The sequence below is a fragment of the Chiloscyllium punctatum genome, chromosome 34 (assembly GCF_047496795.1).
Source record: "Chiloscyllium punctatum isolate Juve2018m chromosome 34, sChiPun1.3, whole genome shotgun sequence".
In the NCBI taxonomy this organism is placed as follows: Eukaryota; Metazoa; Chordata; class Chondrichthyes; order Orectolobiformes; family Hemiscylliidae; genus Chiloscyllium; species Chiloscyllium punctatum.
This window is the reverse complement of record NC_092772.1, coordinates 13,057,355-13,074,895: the sequence shown is the minus strand read 5'-3', so window position 1 is coordinate 13,074,895 and position 17,541 is coordinate 13,057,355. Positions and strand designations below refer to the sequence as shown.

Here is a 17,541-nt window from a genome sequence, read left to right as displayed (position 1 = left end):
ATTGTGGAGGGCACAATTCTAAGGTACAGAATTTATAGCAACAATTTACAGTGTGATGTAGCTGAAATTATCCATTGAAAAATACCTTGATTGTCTGTTGAGTCTTTCATCTGTTTGAATACCATGATAGTTTCATTTCTTTCATGTGTAAATCACAAAACCTGCTTTTAAAAGTTGCATTCCTGACAGTGGCCCACCAAATCACTCATTGTATTAATCACTGCACAGTCTCAAGAAAGAAATGAAACTGGATGGACCACATTACATCTACCAATGCACTGGAAAATACAACCACACAATCAGCCCTCTTGACCCTGCAACTTCTGCCTCACTGTGGGCCAACAGCAGTAGCAGAACTGTACTCCAGCCCAATCTGAAATCTCATGGCCTGGTATATCCCCCACTCAACCATTAACATCAAGCCAGGGGAATCAACCCGAGTTCAATGGAGAGTTCCCCAGGGCATGCCAGGAGCAATACCAGGCATACCTAAAAATGTGCCAACCTGGTGAAGCTACCCAACCTGCATGCCAAACAGTGCAAGCAACTCCAAATAGAACTATGTGATCCAACAATCAATGGATCAGATCTGAGCTCTGCAGTTCTGCCACACCTAGTCAGGAATGGTGATGGACAATTAAACTCACTGCAGGAAGCATCACAGATATCCCCACCCTTACTGATGGAGGGTCTCACACATCCATGCAACAGACAAGGCAACAGCATTTGCAGCAATCTTCAGCCAGCAATGCCAAGTGGATGAGCCTTCTACATTGGTCCCTGACATCATAGATGTGAATCAAATTGGTTGAAAACTTATTTCAAATCAGATCAAGAAATGGAGAAGTAGTGTAAAGGCTGTCAGCCCTACCAACATTGTGGCAATACTGATGGTTGTGTTCCAGAAATTGCTGTCCACCAAGACAAGTACTGTTCCAGCACTGGCACCTACTGACATTGTGGAACATTTCCTAGGGATGTCCAACACAAAAACGAAGGACAGAGCCAACCCAGCCAATTCCCCTCCATCAGTCGACACTCGCTCAGCAGTGAAGTGATAGAAGGTGTCATCAACAGTGCTGTCACGCAGCTGCTCAGCAATAACCTTCTGTGACACCCAGTTGGGGTTCTGCCAGAGCCACTCAGTTCCTGAGCTTGTTACAGACTTGATTCACAAACTGATAAACAGCTGAATTCCAGAGGTGAGGTGAGGGTGACAGCCCAGTCCCACTCCAAGACCACTATTTCGACTTCAGTGATATCAACTGACCTCACCACAGTCTCAACTCATTTACTGAAACTCTCATTCATTTTGTTAACTCTAGATTTCATGACCTAAACCCACTCCTGGCCAACATCCCACAATCCCCCTCCTTATAATCTCCAGAATATTGAAAGCTCTACCGCCCAAGTGTTCACTTGTACCAGAACTTGCTGATCCATCAAAAGGCTCCCATTTATAAGCAACAGCAATTTACTTTCACACCCTTGACTTAATTCCTGGCTGCAATCATTCCTATCTTCCTGCACCACACACCCTTTCACATCTCAATAACTCATTTTAGTTTAGACTCCCAATGATGTGTTTATTTTTGAGTTCAGCTGTGTGACTGTTTCTATAGATTTCAATGGAGAGTTCCCCAGGGCATGCCAGGAGCAATACCAGGCATACCTAAAAATGTGCCAACCTGGTGAAGCTACCCAACCTGCATGCCAAACAGTGCAAGCAACTCCAAATAGAACTATGTGATCCAACAATCAATGGATCAGATCTGAGCTCTGCAGTTCTGCCACACCTAGTCAGGAATGGTGATGGACAATTAAACTCACTTCAAGGCAACACGGTCTGGAATTCCCACCCTCTAAGATCTGCTTTCTTCCTTTAAGTCATTCCTGAAAAATTGCTTATTTCACAAAGGTTTGGTCACCGGACGTAATATTCTCCATCTGTGGCCTTATGTCAAAAGTTCTAAATTTTATTGTGAAATTAAAAATGTGTTGATTTGTACAGATATCTTCTACTCTTCACTATCTCTGAGTCAGCAATCTGTAATGTCTCCTACCCAACCACGTTGTGGGAGCACCTTCACCATACCAACTGCAGCAGTACAAGGAAGTCAAACATCACCTTCTCAACAGGTAACAGAGCTTTGGCCTTGATCACTGGTATCTGTGGAAGGAGAAATACACATGATGTTTCAGGGATTGCAATATGATTTATCGGGAATGAAAATGGTGCAGAATTTGACTGTCAGAAATGGAAGAAAAATCCACTCACTTATTGGAAAAAAGAACTCTTGACTGTCAAAGATATTGTGGACAAAAATAACCTGATAATGGGGCATATGGTCAGGAGCCAGGCAGCAGTGGACAATTCATTTACAAAGAGGTCTGTGAACGTAATAGTAAAATACTACACCGAGCAAAAATACACACGAGAAACTGAGGAAGCTAGATAACAAACAAATGGACATCAAGGAGCCCAGAGGTGAATCAGAGCAACGTTCACTTTTATGGTCCCACAGTTCGAGATGTCTAGCACAGAAACAGACTCTTCGGTCCAACCCATCTATGCCAACCAGATATTCTAACCTAATCTATTCCCATTTGCCAGCACTTGGCCAACATCCCTCTGAACCCTTCCTATTCAAATGCCTTTGAAATGTTACAATTTTAGTTGCCCTTTAGGCTCCTTTTGAATCCCCCCCCCCCCCCCCCCCACCTCCCACCCTAAACCTATATCCTCTAGTTCTGGGCTCCACCAACCCTTGTCTATTTACGCTATCCATGTCCCTCACGATTTTATAAGCCTCTATAACATCACACCTCAGCCTATGACACTCCACGGAAAATTACCCCAGCCTATTATGCCTCTCTTTACAACTCAAATCCTCCAACACTGGCAACATCCTTGAAAATCAATTCTCAAACCTTTCAAGTTTCAGTACCTCCTTCTGATAGGAGGGAGACCAGAACTGCACATAATATTTCAAAAGTGACCTAACCAATGTCCTGTCCAGCTCCTTTACTCAATGCTCTGACCAATAAAGGAGCGTTGCTCCAAAAGCTAGTGTGCTTCCAATTAAACCTGGTGTTGTGTGATTTTTAACTCTGATCAATAAAGGGAAGCATACGAAATGCCTTTTTCACTGTCCTATCGACCTGCAACTCTACTTTCAAGGAACTATGAACCTGCATTCCAATGTCTCTTTGTTCAGCAAGACTCTCCAAGATCTTACAATTCAGTGTGTGAGTCCTGCTCTGATTTGCTTTTCTAAAGTGCAGCACCTCACATTTATCTAAATTAAACCCTATCTGCCACTCCCCAGCACATTGTCCCATCTGATCAATATTCCATTGTACCCTGAGACAACCTTTATCACTGTCCACAATACCTCCAATTTTGGTGTTACCTACAAACTTACCATCTGTACCACCTCTCTTCACATCGAAATCATTTAAAATGAATGACAAAACAAATCCAGAGAAAAAAAAAATCCATTTCTCTGTGTGTGAATATGCTCTGTGTAAATCCTGCCCCATGTCTCTCTACCAGAGAAGGCTGCACATGCGTCCCACTGAACTTTGCCCCCTACAAAGCTGGCGGCTGCACGTGTCCAGTGAATCATTGCCCCGAATAAAATGGTGGTGCTTACTCGAGTCAATCGCTGGATGAGGCATTTTCCCGTTTACTGCAAAAACGGGACTAAGTTTCAAATTTGTATTTTCGGATGTCTATAAACCCTCTCAAACCTATACCAACACCATTTCCCTCCCGCTTCCTGCTGTTTATTTCTATCCTCACCAACAGCTCTCCTTTCGCACATTCTGAAACGACTGTGAGGATGATCACGTGGAATAGTCTAGTCCCGCCCCTCATTCACCCTGATTGGTCGGAGGACCAACTGCCTCGCCCGGTCCTCCAGCTCGGTAACTGCCTTTCCATTGGTCCGCCGCTGACATCAATCACCCGGGGCCTATTGTTGGCTGGAGCATGCGGATTGCTTCGTGGCATGTTGCTGTTCATGAGTTACAAGAGTTAAAAATGACATCATCTCAAAACCACCTGATGAAGAAACAGCAAACCTAGTGCTTCCAAATAATCCTGTTGACCAATAATCTGGTGTTCTGTGAATTTTACTTTTGTCCATCCCAATCCAACACCAACACCTCCAAGTCACGAATGAGGGAGGGATGTATAACATAAGAACTAGGAACAGTAGAAGGCCGTCCTGCCCTTCGAGCCTGCTCTGCCATTCAATAAGATCATGGCTGATCATTTCGTGGACACAACCATTTACCCACGTTCTCACTGTGTCCATTAATTAATTACATTTTTAAAAATCTAACCTAGCTTTAAAAACATTTTCTGAACTAGCATCAACTACTTCCCTGGGCAATGAATTCCATAGAAGTCAAGGAGTTCCTTCTCAATTCAGTCTGAAATTTGCTGCCTCTAGTCTTGTGGTGATGCCCTCTTGTCCTAGCTTCACCTGCCAGTGGAAACACCTTCTCTACTTCTATTTTGTCCATTCCATTCATTATTTTATCTGTTTCCATTCTTCTGATTTCCAATGAATATAATCCCAATCTACTCAGTCTCTGTTAAGACAACCCCCTCAACTCTGGAATCAACCTAGTTAACCTCCTCTGTACCTCCTCTCGTGCCAGTACATCCTTTCTCAACTAAGGTGATAAAAACTACATGCAGTACTCCAGGTGTGGCCTCGCCAACACCCAAATACAGCTGGAACGTTACGTCTGCTTTTAAACACAATCCCTTCAGCAATGAAGAACAAAATTCCATTTGCTTTCTGAACTGATTGTTGTACCTGGTGACCAACCTTCATGCAGAAGGATGCTCAGGTCCCTCTGCAGAGCAAATTATGCAACTTTTTAACATTCAAGTTTTTTTTTAAATGTTAGTACAACCAAAGAGTATAAACTTGATATTTACAAACATTCTATTTCATTTGACAGACCATTACCTACTCACTCACTGTATCTCTGTTCCTCTGCAAAGTTTCCCAGTCCTCCGCTCACTTTGTTCCGCTAATCATCTTAGTGTCATATGCAAACTTTGACACCCTACATTTGGTTCCAACTCCAAATCATCTGTATTAATTGTAAATAATTGCAGTCCCAGTACCGATGCCGGAGGCACACTACTTATCAATGATTGCCAGCCAGAATAATACTTATTTATCCCCACACTTTGCTTCCTATTAGTCAACCAATCTTCTACCCATTACACCATGCACCCTTATATTATGCAACAGCCTATTGCACAGCATCTTGTTGATGGTCTTTTGGAAATCCAGGTACACCACATCCACTGGATCCCCACTGTCCACCTTTCTTGAAATGTCTTCATAGAATTCCAAAAGATTGGTCAAACATGACCTGCCCTTCATGAACCCAAGCTGTGTCTGTACAATGGGACAATTTCTATTGAGATTCCCTGCTATTTCTTCCTTGATAATAGACCCAAGCATCTTTCCCACTACAGAGAATAAACTAACTGGTATATGATTCCCCACTTTTTGTCCACCTCCTTTTTAAAACAGTGGCATCACCTTTGCTGTTTTCCAATCTGCTGGGACTGGCACAGATTCCAGTGAATTTTGGAAAATTACTGCCAGTGCATTTGCTATTTTTCCTGGCATCTCTTTTAGTACCCTGGGAGGCATTCCATCAGGGTCAGGAGACTTTTCTATCATTAGCTCAATTACCTCCAAACAGTCTAAAACTAGCTGTTCCGTAATAATGATAGTTTCCAAATCCTCACCTACTATTGTCTCTTTGCTAGCTACTGGAAAGATATTAGTATCCTCCACTGTGATTTCCCATAACTAAATGCTTCTACTTATTTTCCAAAGGACCAACATTTACTTTAGCCATTCTTTTCTTGTTATATATATTTATACAAACTTTTGCTCTCTGTCTTTATAGTCTGTGCTAGTTTATTTTTCTCATGTTCTATATTACTTTTCTTTATAGCTCTTTTGTGGCTTTCGGTTGACCTTTAACGTTTTCCCAGTTCTAGTTTCATGCTGTTTTTGGCCACTTTGTACACCTTCTCTTTCAATTTGATTTTCCAGAATAGCAACCCAATTCTCCAAGCATTTCACATACTCTTTCATCTTGCAACGGCACTCTCGAGCTGTTTCCCTGTTTTTCATGAGGCAGATCTCACCTTTACGAGTGGTTTCTTCAGCATTCTGGGGCTGGCTTTGCAGGACTGGGGAAGATGCCATAACCATTCCCTGGTCAGCAGTGGAGTTAGGAGTTGTATGAATCTGATAGGTTTGGACATCTCCAGCAGCACCTTGTACAACCACTTGGCTGCCCGGCACAAAGATTTGCAGTCCATCAGGGCTCTGTGCATACTGTATAATGGCTGCTCCAACCTTGGCTGTAGCTACGTTGGTCATTGTTAGTGTCTGGAGCCCTTGCACTTCATCTGTACCATTGTTGCCCAGCTGAATTGCTCCCCCCTGTGTAATAGCAATGTATTGTCCGCTGCTAGTCTGATAGATCGGTGTCTGCATCGTCGTTGTAGTAATGGTTGAGACAGTCTCTGCTTCTGATTTCTCCTCATCGATTTCTTGGCACACTGGGGGATCAGAAGAAAGTTCATTCAGGATTTTCTTGTATGAAGGCCATCTCGATAGAATTTCTCTACATTTCTGAGAGTTAGTCATTCTATCCACAGATTCCTGGGAGTCCTTATTTTCAAGTATAGTAGAAATCTGAATAGTCTGAACTTGAAGGGACTGCGTGACTGAGGAATGAGCTGCTTGGACCTGAACAGTCTTCCCATTCGGCAATTGCACTAAAGTTACTGCTGGACATGTTGTTGATTGGATCCCAGGCATGGTTACCTGCATGGTCACATTATATATTAATGATCAGGATGAAGGGACTGGGGGTATTCCAATGAAGCTTGCTGATCATACGAAGCTAGGTGGACAGGCAAGTAGTACTGAGGAAGTAGGGTGGCTGCAGAAGGATCTAGACAGTTTGGGAGAGTGGTCCAGGAAATGGCTGATGGAATTCAATGTGAGCAAACACGAGGTCTTGCACTTTGGAAAAATGAATACAAGCATGGACTACTTTCTAAACGGTGAGAAAATTCATAAAGCCAAAGTACAAAGGGATCTGGGAGTGCTAGTCGAGGATTCTGTAAAGGTAAACATGCAGGTTAAATCCGTGATTAAGAAAGCGAATGTGATGTTGTCATTTATCTCAAGAGGGTTGGAATATAAAAGCAGCGATGTGCTACTGAGACTTAAAAAAGCTCTGGTTAGGCCCCATTTGGAGTACTGTGTCCAGTTTTGATCCCCACACCTCAGGAAGGGCATACTGGCACTGGGGTGTGTCCAGCGGAGATTCACACGGATGATCCCTGGAATGGTAGGTCTAACATATGAGGATTGGCTGAGGATCCTTGGATTGTATTCATTGGAGTTTAGAAGGTTAAGGGAGATCTAATAGAAACTTACAAGATAATACATGGCTTGGAAAGAGTGAACTCTAAGAAATTGTTTCCATTAGGTGAGGAGACTAGGACCAGTGGGCACAGCCTTAGAATTATAGGGGATCAATTCAGAACAGAAATGCGGAAACATTTCTTCAGCCAGAGAGTGGGGCCTGTGGAATTCATTGCCACGGAGTGCAGTGGAGTCTGGGACGCTAAATGTCTTCAAGGCAGAGATTGATAAATTCTTGATGTGACAAGGAATTTTGGGCTACGGGGAGAATGCGGGTAAGTGAAGTTCAAATGCCCATCAGCGATGATTAAATGGCAGAGTGGACTCAATGGGCTGAATGGCCTTACTTCTACTGCCTATGTATTGTGGTCTTATGGTCTAAATTGATCACTTTCCTCAGATACCCATTGCTGAGTATGCCTTTTCATACAGTCCTTCCTTTTCACTGGAATAGACCTTTGTAAAATGTCTTTGAAAATCTTCCACTGCTCATCAACTTCCTACCATAAAATTTTTGTTTCCGGTCTACTTTATCCAGATTCTCTCTCATTCTATTTTAGTTCCCAGTGTTCAAGCACAGGACCCAGTTATTAGATTGTATCTTCACACTCTCCATATGTATTCTAATTCAACCATACGGTGATCGCTTCTTCCCAGGGGATCCCTAACTCTGAAGTCATTAATTATTCCTGCCTCATTGCACAGGGCCAGATCTTGGATAGCTTACTCCGTTGTCAGTTCCATTTCATACTGTTCAAGAAAACTATCATGGATACACTTAATGAACAGCTCAAGGCTACCTTGAAAAAGCTGGTTTGACCAATCTACATGTAGATTAAAATCACCCAGGATAACAGCTGTACCATTTTTAGAGGCATTAATTATTTATTTGTTTATTGGCCATCCCAATGTGATGTTATTATTTGGTGGCCTATACACTACGCCTATCAGTGACTTTCTTGTTAGAATTTTTACTGCAGCATTCCTGTTTCTCCTAATATATGGCAAGAACAACAACCACTTGCATTGTATGGAACTTTCACAATGGCACATCTCCTAAGATGCAATGAGGCAGGAATAATTAATGACTTCAGAGTTAGGGATCCCCTGGGAAGAAGCGATCACTGTATGGTTGAATTAGAATACATATGGATGATCAAAACATTGATTAAAGAGAATGATTTTAAAGTACATCTTAAAAGGAGGATAGAGAAGGTTAGGGAGGGTATTCCACAGACTTCTGCCCTTGACAGCTCCAACTGTGGAGTGATGCAGGTGGGGTGGGTTGGAAAGGGAATGTGCAAAAGGAAAATGGAAGAGCGCAAGCAGTGCATAAAGTTTTAAGGACAGAGGAGGTTCCAAACTCAGTCTGTCTGTCATAGAGAGTACGGCTGCCTCAAGGATTTTGAAGTACTGTAACAGATTTATGCATGTCATGACTATAGTGCTAAAAGAGATTTCTGCTGTCTTAAACATAGTGACGGATCTTATATTGTGGGCTTATGAAACATCACTGATCTCTACCAAACATGTCCGAGGTAGAGTCAGGGCAATAATAAGATGCTGCAACAGGAGGGGAACAGGTAACTCCATACAAAACCCGACTCCTTCTCACTTATTTTCACCTCCAAAACTGAGGGATTTCCAGAAAAGCACCTTTATATCCCACCAAAACATTTTACCCCACAATCGTGGCATATGGCTGTGCACAAGGAAGAGTGGAACACACCATGTTGGGACCCTGAAACACTTGGTAAAGACTAAAATCATGTGAGTATTGAGATTGTATTGTATGCGTTTTCTATTGTTTTTACTCGGTTCCTGACTTCCCTTGTTTTCCCTCATGAACCTGTTCAAAGTTGTTTTTACACACACCTACATCACCTGTGAATTGAACGCCCGCCTCTCGGTCGAGGATTTGGGATATTTTCACCGCATCACAAGCCATCGACTCCGACTTCCCTTGTCCCTAAATGTTTCTGTTGCTTAGCTGCTGAGTCGCGCCTCAATCAACACTGCAATTGGGAGGAAGGGGCGGAACTACAGGACAGAGCAGCGTCTGGACCTCCAACCAGAGTGAGTGAGGAGCGGGGACAATGCATTCTCGGGAGTGAACGCTTCAGGATTGGTCAGAAAGTAAACTGTTTTGCAGGTGTTCAAAGTTTGGGAGAAGATTTGTAGCTCGGGTGCTCGTTGTTATGGTTCTGTTCGCTGAGCTGGGAATTTGTCTTGCAAACGTTTCATTCCCTGTCTAGGTGACATCCTCAGTGCTTGGGAGCCTCCTGTGAAGCGCTTCTGTGATGTTTCCTCTGGCATTTATAGTGGCCTGTCTCTGCCGCTTCCGGTTGTCAGTTCCAGCTGTCCGCTGGAGTGACCAGTATATTGGGTCCAGGTCGATGTGTTTGTTGATAGAGTCTGTGGATGAGTGCCATGCCTCTAGGAATTCCCTGGCTGTTCTCTGTTTGGCTTGTCCTATAATAGCAGTGTTGTCCCAGTCGAACTCATGTTGCTTGTCGTCTGCGTGTGTGGCTACTAAGGATAGCTGGTCGTGTTGTTTCGTGCCTAGTCGGTGTTCATGGATACGGATCACGACATAGTGGAGCACGAAACTCCTCATAAAACAATGTGAGATTTTAAAGAAATCGTTAAGATGTAAATCTGACAATATACATATTTCCAATCGATTTACATAACTCGAGTAGCAAACTTATTTTCAAACTCCCGGAACGATTGGTAATTTACATATCTGACCGGTATGGTTAAAATGGACGAAAAAATCTATATGCATATTAACCATCTCAATGGTTGTAATTCGACAGAGCCATTATTAATGTCTAATATTTCGCCCATAATTCTGTGCAGTTATGACCATTCTCTATAAACTCATTGATAACCTCCGACGCACGCGTAGTTTGGTTTGTATGCAGAGCATGCGCAGTGTCTCATTAACCAGGACACAGCGAGTCATGGAGCAGCTTTCTCCGGATGCGACTACGATCGGCTTCAGAGAGCGGCGTGTGGGAGACTCACTGGGAGAAAGACTTCATAAGACGCGGATATAGGTGAAAAAACCCGAAAAAGACTATCCAGGCTCGGATAAGGAGATGGTGGTCTCCGTCGGGAAAGCGGCCCAGGGCCACGGCCGCCATTTGTTTTAGAGAAGAGGGAGCGAAGGCCTCAGAGCCGCCATCTTGAGAAGGTCAATGAGCAGGAGGGCGGGGCTATCGGGGTCGAGGACAATCGGAGGAAAGACCCACCTGAGATCACTTCACTAAAGACATGAATGCACACGGTGGATTTTTCTTAACATCAGCAATTGTTTAATACTCACAGGTTTTTAATTACATCTTTTTTGAAGTATTTAATTCATATCAATCATTTGCAATGGTGGGATTTGAACCTGTGTCAGCGCACATTTGCTGATTTTCTGGATAAATTGTCTCACAATAATGCCCCTCGGCTATCTCTTCGCCTGCTCACATTCTGCGCATTCGAGTGCAACATAAATCAAAACCCTTTCTTCCTGCACAATTGTTTGATCTTGCACTCTGGTGATATCACTTCGTATCTCTCCATGTGGTATCCCTCATTGTGTGGGTCTAATCGCTGCCTCTGTCAATGTCCCTCGCTCTTGCAGCTTCTCCAGATCCTGAGCAAACAGAATTCTCCACTCCAGATAGACGATGGAGACTGGGATGTTCCAGATTTCTGTTGGACTCAGTGCCATTTGACATGTGTAGCCCTCACTGCATCAGTCTAATTTCCCATTCTGTCTATCTGTCTGTAGGTACTTAGGAAGGTCCTGATCTAATAGACTTCCCAGCTGCTGGATGTCTCATCCATCCCTCATTGAAGGTGGTTTGTCAGCCAGAGAGACACAGGGCAGGGAGATCTGGAGCCTTCAATAAATCCTGCAGTGAGGTAAGATCACTCTCAGTGCACAGAGCAGAGAGCAATGAGAGGATTCCAAACATCAGCTAACAGGACATGTCAAGCTATAGTGCTGGAGGGGAGCACAGTACAGACACACCCCAGGTTCAGTCACCGCCTTTACTGCAAGTTTTCTTGTACTAAGACAACATCGGGAGTGTCACAGTTATCAATCCAAGCCTGTGCTGTCTTAATGAGCATCAATACAAAAGCGGAGAAAGCAGACCTTCCACAAGAGGGTGGGAATGTTCCGTTCTGTGTTCCCCCTCCCGCTTGTCTTGTGGATCAGTGTCTTCAATCATTCTAACGCCAAAAACAGTTCCTATCTCTGTTCTTTCCTCCCCTCTTACCAATCACTTCACACATTTGAAACCTGCTCCCATCCAGACTACCATCCATATCTCTCTAACTTACTTCAGTCTCGACAACATGCCTTGTCACGATAGTCCACTCCCCCAATAACCCAAGACTTAGGGTCTGTTTCTGTGCTGCATGACTCTCTGGCTGAAGTCATCAATGCTGACCAGGTTTCCTGAACTGAGTGTGTTGCATTTCCCTGCATTTGGACCATGGCCCTTCAAACCTTCTCCCCTCCATGTTCCTGCCCAAATGTCTTTTCCATGTTGTAATTGTTCTTGTTTCTCCCATGTGCCCCTGGCAGTCCATTCCCTATATGAACCGTCCTCTGTGGAAAATGTTGCCCCTCAGCTCCCTAAGTCAATCTTTGCTCTCGGTCACTCCTCATGCCTTACCCATTCTGCCGGGGGTACACAACCCCTCCCCGGTACAGATTTCCCTCAGGCTTACCTATCCCGCTGTGGGAAACAATACCGCTCCAGTACTGAATCTTTCGGGCCTTATCCATCCTGAAGTGGGACACAACACCTCCCTGGTACAGACTCCCCTTGGGACATACCCATCCTGCTGTGGGACACAACCCCTCCCTGGTGCAGACTGCCCTTTAGGCCTTAACCATCCTGAAGTGGGACACAATCCCTCACCGGTACAGATGGCCCTCGGGCCTTGCCCATTCTGCTGTGGGACTGAACTCCTCCCTGATAAAGTCTAATCTTGAGCCTTGCCCACCCTGCTGTTGGACACAACCCCACTTGGGTACAGTTTTCCGTCTGGCCTTACCCATCCTGCTGTGGAACACATTCCATCCCCAATACAGACTGTCCTCAGGCCTTGCCCATCTTGCTGTGGGACCGAACTCCTCCACGGTACAGTCTATTCTTGAGCCTTACCCATCCTACTTTGGGATGCATACTCTCCCCGGTACAGATTACCCTCTGGCCTGAACCATCCTGCAGTGGGACATGACCCATCCCCGATACAGACTCCTCTCGGGCCTTCCACATCCTGCTGTGGGACACAACCCTCCCAGGAACAGACTCCCCTCTGGCCTAACCCATCTTGCTGTGGGACACATCCCCTCCCCAGTACAGAGTCCCCTTGGGCCTTACCCATCCTGCTGTGGGACACAACCCCTCCCCAGTACAGAGTCCTCTCGGGCATTACCCATCCTGCTGTGGGACAGGTTGACAATTTTATTGAATAGAATCCCTCCAGTGTGGAAACAGGCCCTTGGTCCAGCAAGTCCACACTGACCCAAATACTTAGAAACAGTGATCGCTGAATTGGTTAAAAACTCTGCAGTTACATTGGGCAGTTTAAAAGTTTCGCTGTATTGGTAATATATTCCTTTTCTTCAAACAGGTAACATTTTTATTAAAGCAGCAGATGTTCATTGCGAGAGTGTCTCTGTTAAACTAAAATCTGTTCTGTTCTCTGTGTAACAGGCTGTTGTTGTGTGCGATGGACTGTCACTAACAGTGTAATTGACCCATGAGTCCTTGATCAGGTTTCCGCTGTCTGTAAATCTAGTGATCAGTGAACTATGCATCTGCTCTTCTTAGCGAAAACAAAGAATCATTTCTCAATGAAAAAACAGCACATCACAAGGCTACTTCATGGATTTTTGGCACACACCACCGACCAGTGTATCTTTTAAGTCTTTTTTTCTGAAGAATTCTGAACTCGATCTGTAACTCTGACAGTATCTGTATTGCTTGTCAGTTGGTGGAGAATTCCGCCTCTTTGTTCTGAGCAGTTGTGATGCAGGCGGTGGCTTCATTCTGTCTCTGCCAAGCTTGTTTTCTCCTTCTGCTGTGATTCTGGGAGAATCCTTTCTGCAGGTTAGAATATTCAATAAGTGAACATTGAATGATTTTGACTCTAACAGAGTAATGGCCTTGTTTTCATCTAATTATTCACTTTCCATTTCCTGGTTGTGTTGAATGTTACAGAAACAGGCTCTGAGCAATGTTTCCATTCACTTGTGTTGGAGTCACTGACAGCCACATGGTCAGTCAGTTTCAGGCTGATGGATCAGTTTCTCTGTCCTATTAGATGTTGGTCACTTGCTCAGTTTCCGATGGCTCACCTCAGTGTCAGTCCATCAGCTGCTGAAACTCTCCATCCAGCATTTGTTCCCTCTCACCATGACTAATCCAATACAGTCCCAGCTTGTCTCCCACATTCACCTCCACATCCTCATGATCACCTCAGATTCTACTGTCTGTGTCCTTACAGCGAGTCACGTAGGTCATCCACCTCCATTTCACACTGCTCTACATTACATTACATTACAAATGTAATTTCAGAATTCCATTCATTGCATTTAAATACACCCCTGATCTTGTCCTGTCCAAACATCCAGGTTCCATCAGGTAGGTGGGTGCCCGCGTGGTTGGGTTGGAGCAACAGCAGGACACGCTGAGGATCGTACAGGGGGCAAAGATGGGGTAGGATGCAGAATGTTTAAGGAGCGAGCGCTGGTGTATTGTTGGGGATAGCTTCTCAGGGGAGTAGCACAGCGGTAGCCAGGTCTATAACACCACGACTCAATGGCCTGAGTTATCGGGAGAGGTTGGACAGGCTGGGACATTTTTCTTCAGAGCATAGGAGACATAAGGGAGATCTTATAGAAATGTATATGATCATGAGAGGCATGGATAGGGTGAATGCATTCAGTCTTTTTCCCAGGGTTGAAGAATTGAGGACTAGAGGGCATCAGTTTAAGGTTAGAGGGGAAAGAATAAAAGGGAACGTTAGCAGCAACTTTCTTACACAGATGCTAATTCTCATACGGAATGAGCTGTCAGTGGAAGTGGCTGAGGCAGGTACATTAACAACATTTAAAAGGCATTTGGACAAATACATGGATAGGAAAGGATTAGAAGGATACGGGGCATGTGCAGGGAAATGGGGTTGCCATGGATGGACATTATGGTTGCCAGGGATCAGTCTGGCCCCTAGGGCCTCTCCCTGTGCTGTCGGGCTCTATGACTCTATAACTGACTCTGCTGTAGAACAAGGTCGGGCAAAATCCAAGAGAGCAAAAATAGGAGGAGAACCACTAGTTGGGTGTATAGACAGGTGTTACTGTGGCTGCGTCCGAGACTCCAGGATGGAATGTTGTATCCCTGGTGCCTGGGTCAAGGATATCTCTGAGCATTTGCTTGAAATTCTGAACTGGGAGAATGGGAGACCAGAGGTCATGGTGCACATTGCTAACAATGACACGGGTAGAAAGAGAGACGAGATCCTGAGGAGTAAGCACAGGAAGTAGGGTGACTGAAAAGCAGGACCTTGAGGGTAGTAATCACTGCGTTACCACCAGTACCATGTGCTTGTGAGACAAGGAATTGAAAGATAGCAGAGATGAATGAATGGGTGAAGAGCTGGTACAGGGGGAGAATTTCAGGATCTTGAATCATTGGGATCTCTTCTGGAGCAGGGGTGACTTGAACAAGAGGGGAACTGATATCCTCACAAGGAGGGTTGCTCCTGCTACAAGGGAAGGGTTTAGCCGAGAATGGCAACGTACTGGGAATCACATCAGCAGGGCAGCAGGTGGGGGGAAGGAAGGTCAAAAGATGTAAACGAGTCAATCAGAAAGGAAATACAGAGAAATGAACACCATAGTACGAATGGGCTGATTGTGTTAATTTCAACATAAGGCGCAACATAACTAAGGTAGATAAGCTCAGATCCGATATTGTGGGCATTCCAGAGATTTGGTTCGGAGAAGGACAGGACTGGCTGCTCAAGATTCCAAGGTTTCATTCTTTCAGACGAGATGGAAAGGAGGGTAAAAGAGGTGGAGGAGTTGCATTACCAATCGGGTGAATGTTACGTCTGCACTCAGGACATACTGGAGGGGCTCGTCCACTGAGGCAACATGGATAAGAAGGAGGCAGTTGATGGGATTATACTATAGGACCCTCAATCTGCCAACGATACCTTGAGATACAAATATCTTGGCAGATTATGGAAAGAGGCAATAACAACAGAGTTCTCAAAGTGACTTTATCTTCCCCACCATTTGCTGGCAGTACTTTAGAGCAAGAGGCTGAGACGGTGCAGAGTTTATTAAGTGTAACCAAGAGGGTTTTTTGAAATAGGAATGTAAAGGAGGGGGAGGGGCCATAGTGAACCTTATATTGCTGAAAGAGCCTGGCCAGGTGACTGACCTTTCAGTGGGAGACCATTTTGGAAACAGTGATCACAACTTAAGTTTTTTTTTTAAGGCAGCTACGAGTAAATGGGATGTTTCTAAATTGTGGGATTGAAAATGATGTCAGTATTAGGAAGGAGCTAGGCAGTGTTAATTGGGAGGAGCTGTCATCAGACAATGCCACATTGGGCACATGGGAGTTAGATAAAGGCTTGCTGATCGGAGTTCACGACCAGCATGTTCCAGTAAGGAGGAGGGATAAGGCTGGCAAAGTAAGGACCCCTTGGATAACAAGGGAGGCTGGGAATTTAGTCAAACGGGGAAAAAAACAAGCCTATGCAAGATTTGGGAAGCTAGAATTGGACATGGCATGTGAGGAATGTTTTAAAAAAAACAAAAGCCGGAAGGAACCTGAACAGGGAATGAGCAGAGCAAGGAGGAGCCATGCCCTTCACAAGTAGGGTTAAAGTGAATCCCAAATCGGTCTGGAGATAATTACCCACAAGAGGATATGAACATGGATCGTTACAGCACAGTACAGGCCTTTTGGCCCTCAATGTTGCACCGACCTTTGAAAAAATCTGATGCCTATCTAACCTACATCTTTCCAATATTACCCATATGTATGTCCAATGCCCATTTAAATGCCCTTTGATTCAGCGATTCTACTACTGTTGCCGGCAATTAAGTCACCTCTCGACCTTCTTCTCTCCAACTAAAACAGCCTCCATTCCCTCAGCCTTTCCTTGTAAGACCTTCCTTTCATACCAGGTCATATCCCAGTAAATCTCCTCTGAACTCTTTCCACAGCTTCCACATAACTAGGAAAGAGGTCGGGCCAGTCAAGACGAAAGGAAGGAACTTTTGCTTGAAGTCAATGGCAGTGGACGAGATCCTAAAGAATTACTTTGCGTCAGCATTCACCCAGGAAAAGGATATAGAGGATAATGAGATTTGTGTGGAGCATGCTAATGTGCTCGGACATTTTTGAGGTCGAGAAAGAAGCGTTAAATTTCTTGAAGAGCATGAAAGTGGATTAATCCTGAGGACCCGATGTTAGCTACCCCAGGTTATTTGAGAAAGGCAAGAGAGGAGATGTTTGGGGTCTTGGCCATGATTTTTGAGTCCTCGCTAGCCACTGGAAAGGTCGCAGAGGACTTGTGAGTAAGCTTATGGTTTTCCTCTCTTCAAGAAGGGAAACAGGGACAATCCAGGAAATTATAGCCTGGTGAGTCTCACCTCAGTGGTTGGGAAGCTTTGGACAGAATTCTTATGGATAGGATTTATGTGCATTTGGTAAAGAATGAACTAATTAGGGACAGTCAGCGCAGCGTCATGAGATGCACAGGGTTGACGGTCAAAATGTTTTACCCAGAGTTGAAAGATCTTTCCTAGAGAATGTGCATTTAAGGTGAGAGGGGGAGAGCTCAAAGCAAATGTGAGGGGTAATATGTTTTCCACAGAGAGTAGTCGGAATCTTGAACATGCTGCCAGGGATGGTATAGGACGCAGATATGAGAGGGGTGTTTAAGGGATTTTTGGGTAAGCATGTGAATATGCAAGGATATGGAACAAAGATAGGCAGAAAGGATGAGT

The 17,541-nt window shown here is 44.5% G+C and overlaps 1 protein-coding gene across 1 annotated transcript; it reads right to left on the bottom strand.

Moving 5' to 3' along the window:
* Positions 1–5,861: 5,861 nt before the first annotated feature.
* On the bottom strand, positions 5,862–10,042 carry LOC140458989 (cyclic AMP-responsive element-binding protein 1-like). The gene is made up of 2 exons (XM_072553720.1): positions 9,378–10,042; positions 5,862–6,616 (listed from the first exon to the last, which is right to left on the bottom strand). Exons 1-2 carry the CDS (start codon positions 9,439–9,441, stop codon positions 5,985–5,987), a joined length of 696 nt encoding a protein of 231 aa, XP_072409821.1. The 5' UTR covers positions 9,442–10,042; the 3' UTR covers positions 5,862–5,984.
* Positions 10,043–17,541: the final 7,499 nt, after the last annotated feature.

Bases quoted from the DNA above. Each gene is read 5' to 3' on its own strand.
- LOC140458989 (XM_072553720.1), bottom strand. From the start codon at position 9,441: ATGGCTTGTGATGCGGTGAAAATATCCCAAATCCTCGACCGAGAGGCG. The intron at 6,617-9,377 runs GTGATGTAGGTG...CTGATCCCCCAG, and splicing joins GGCGGGCGTTCAATTCACAG to TGTGCCAAGAAATCGATGAG.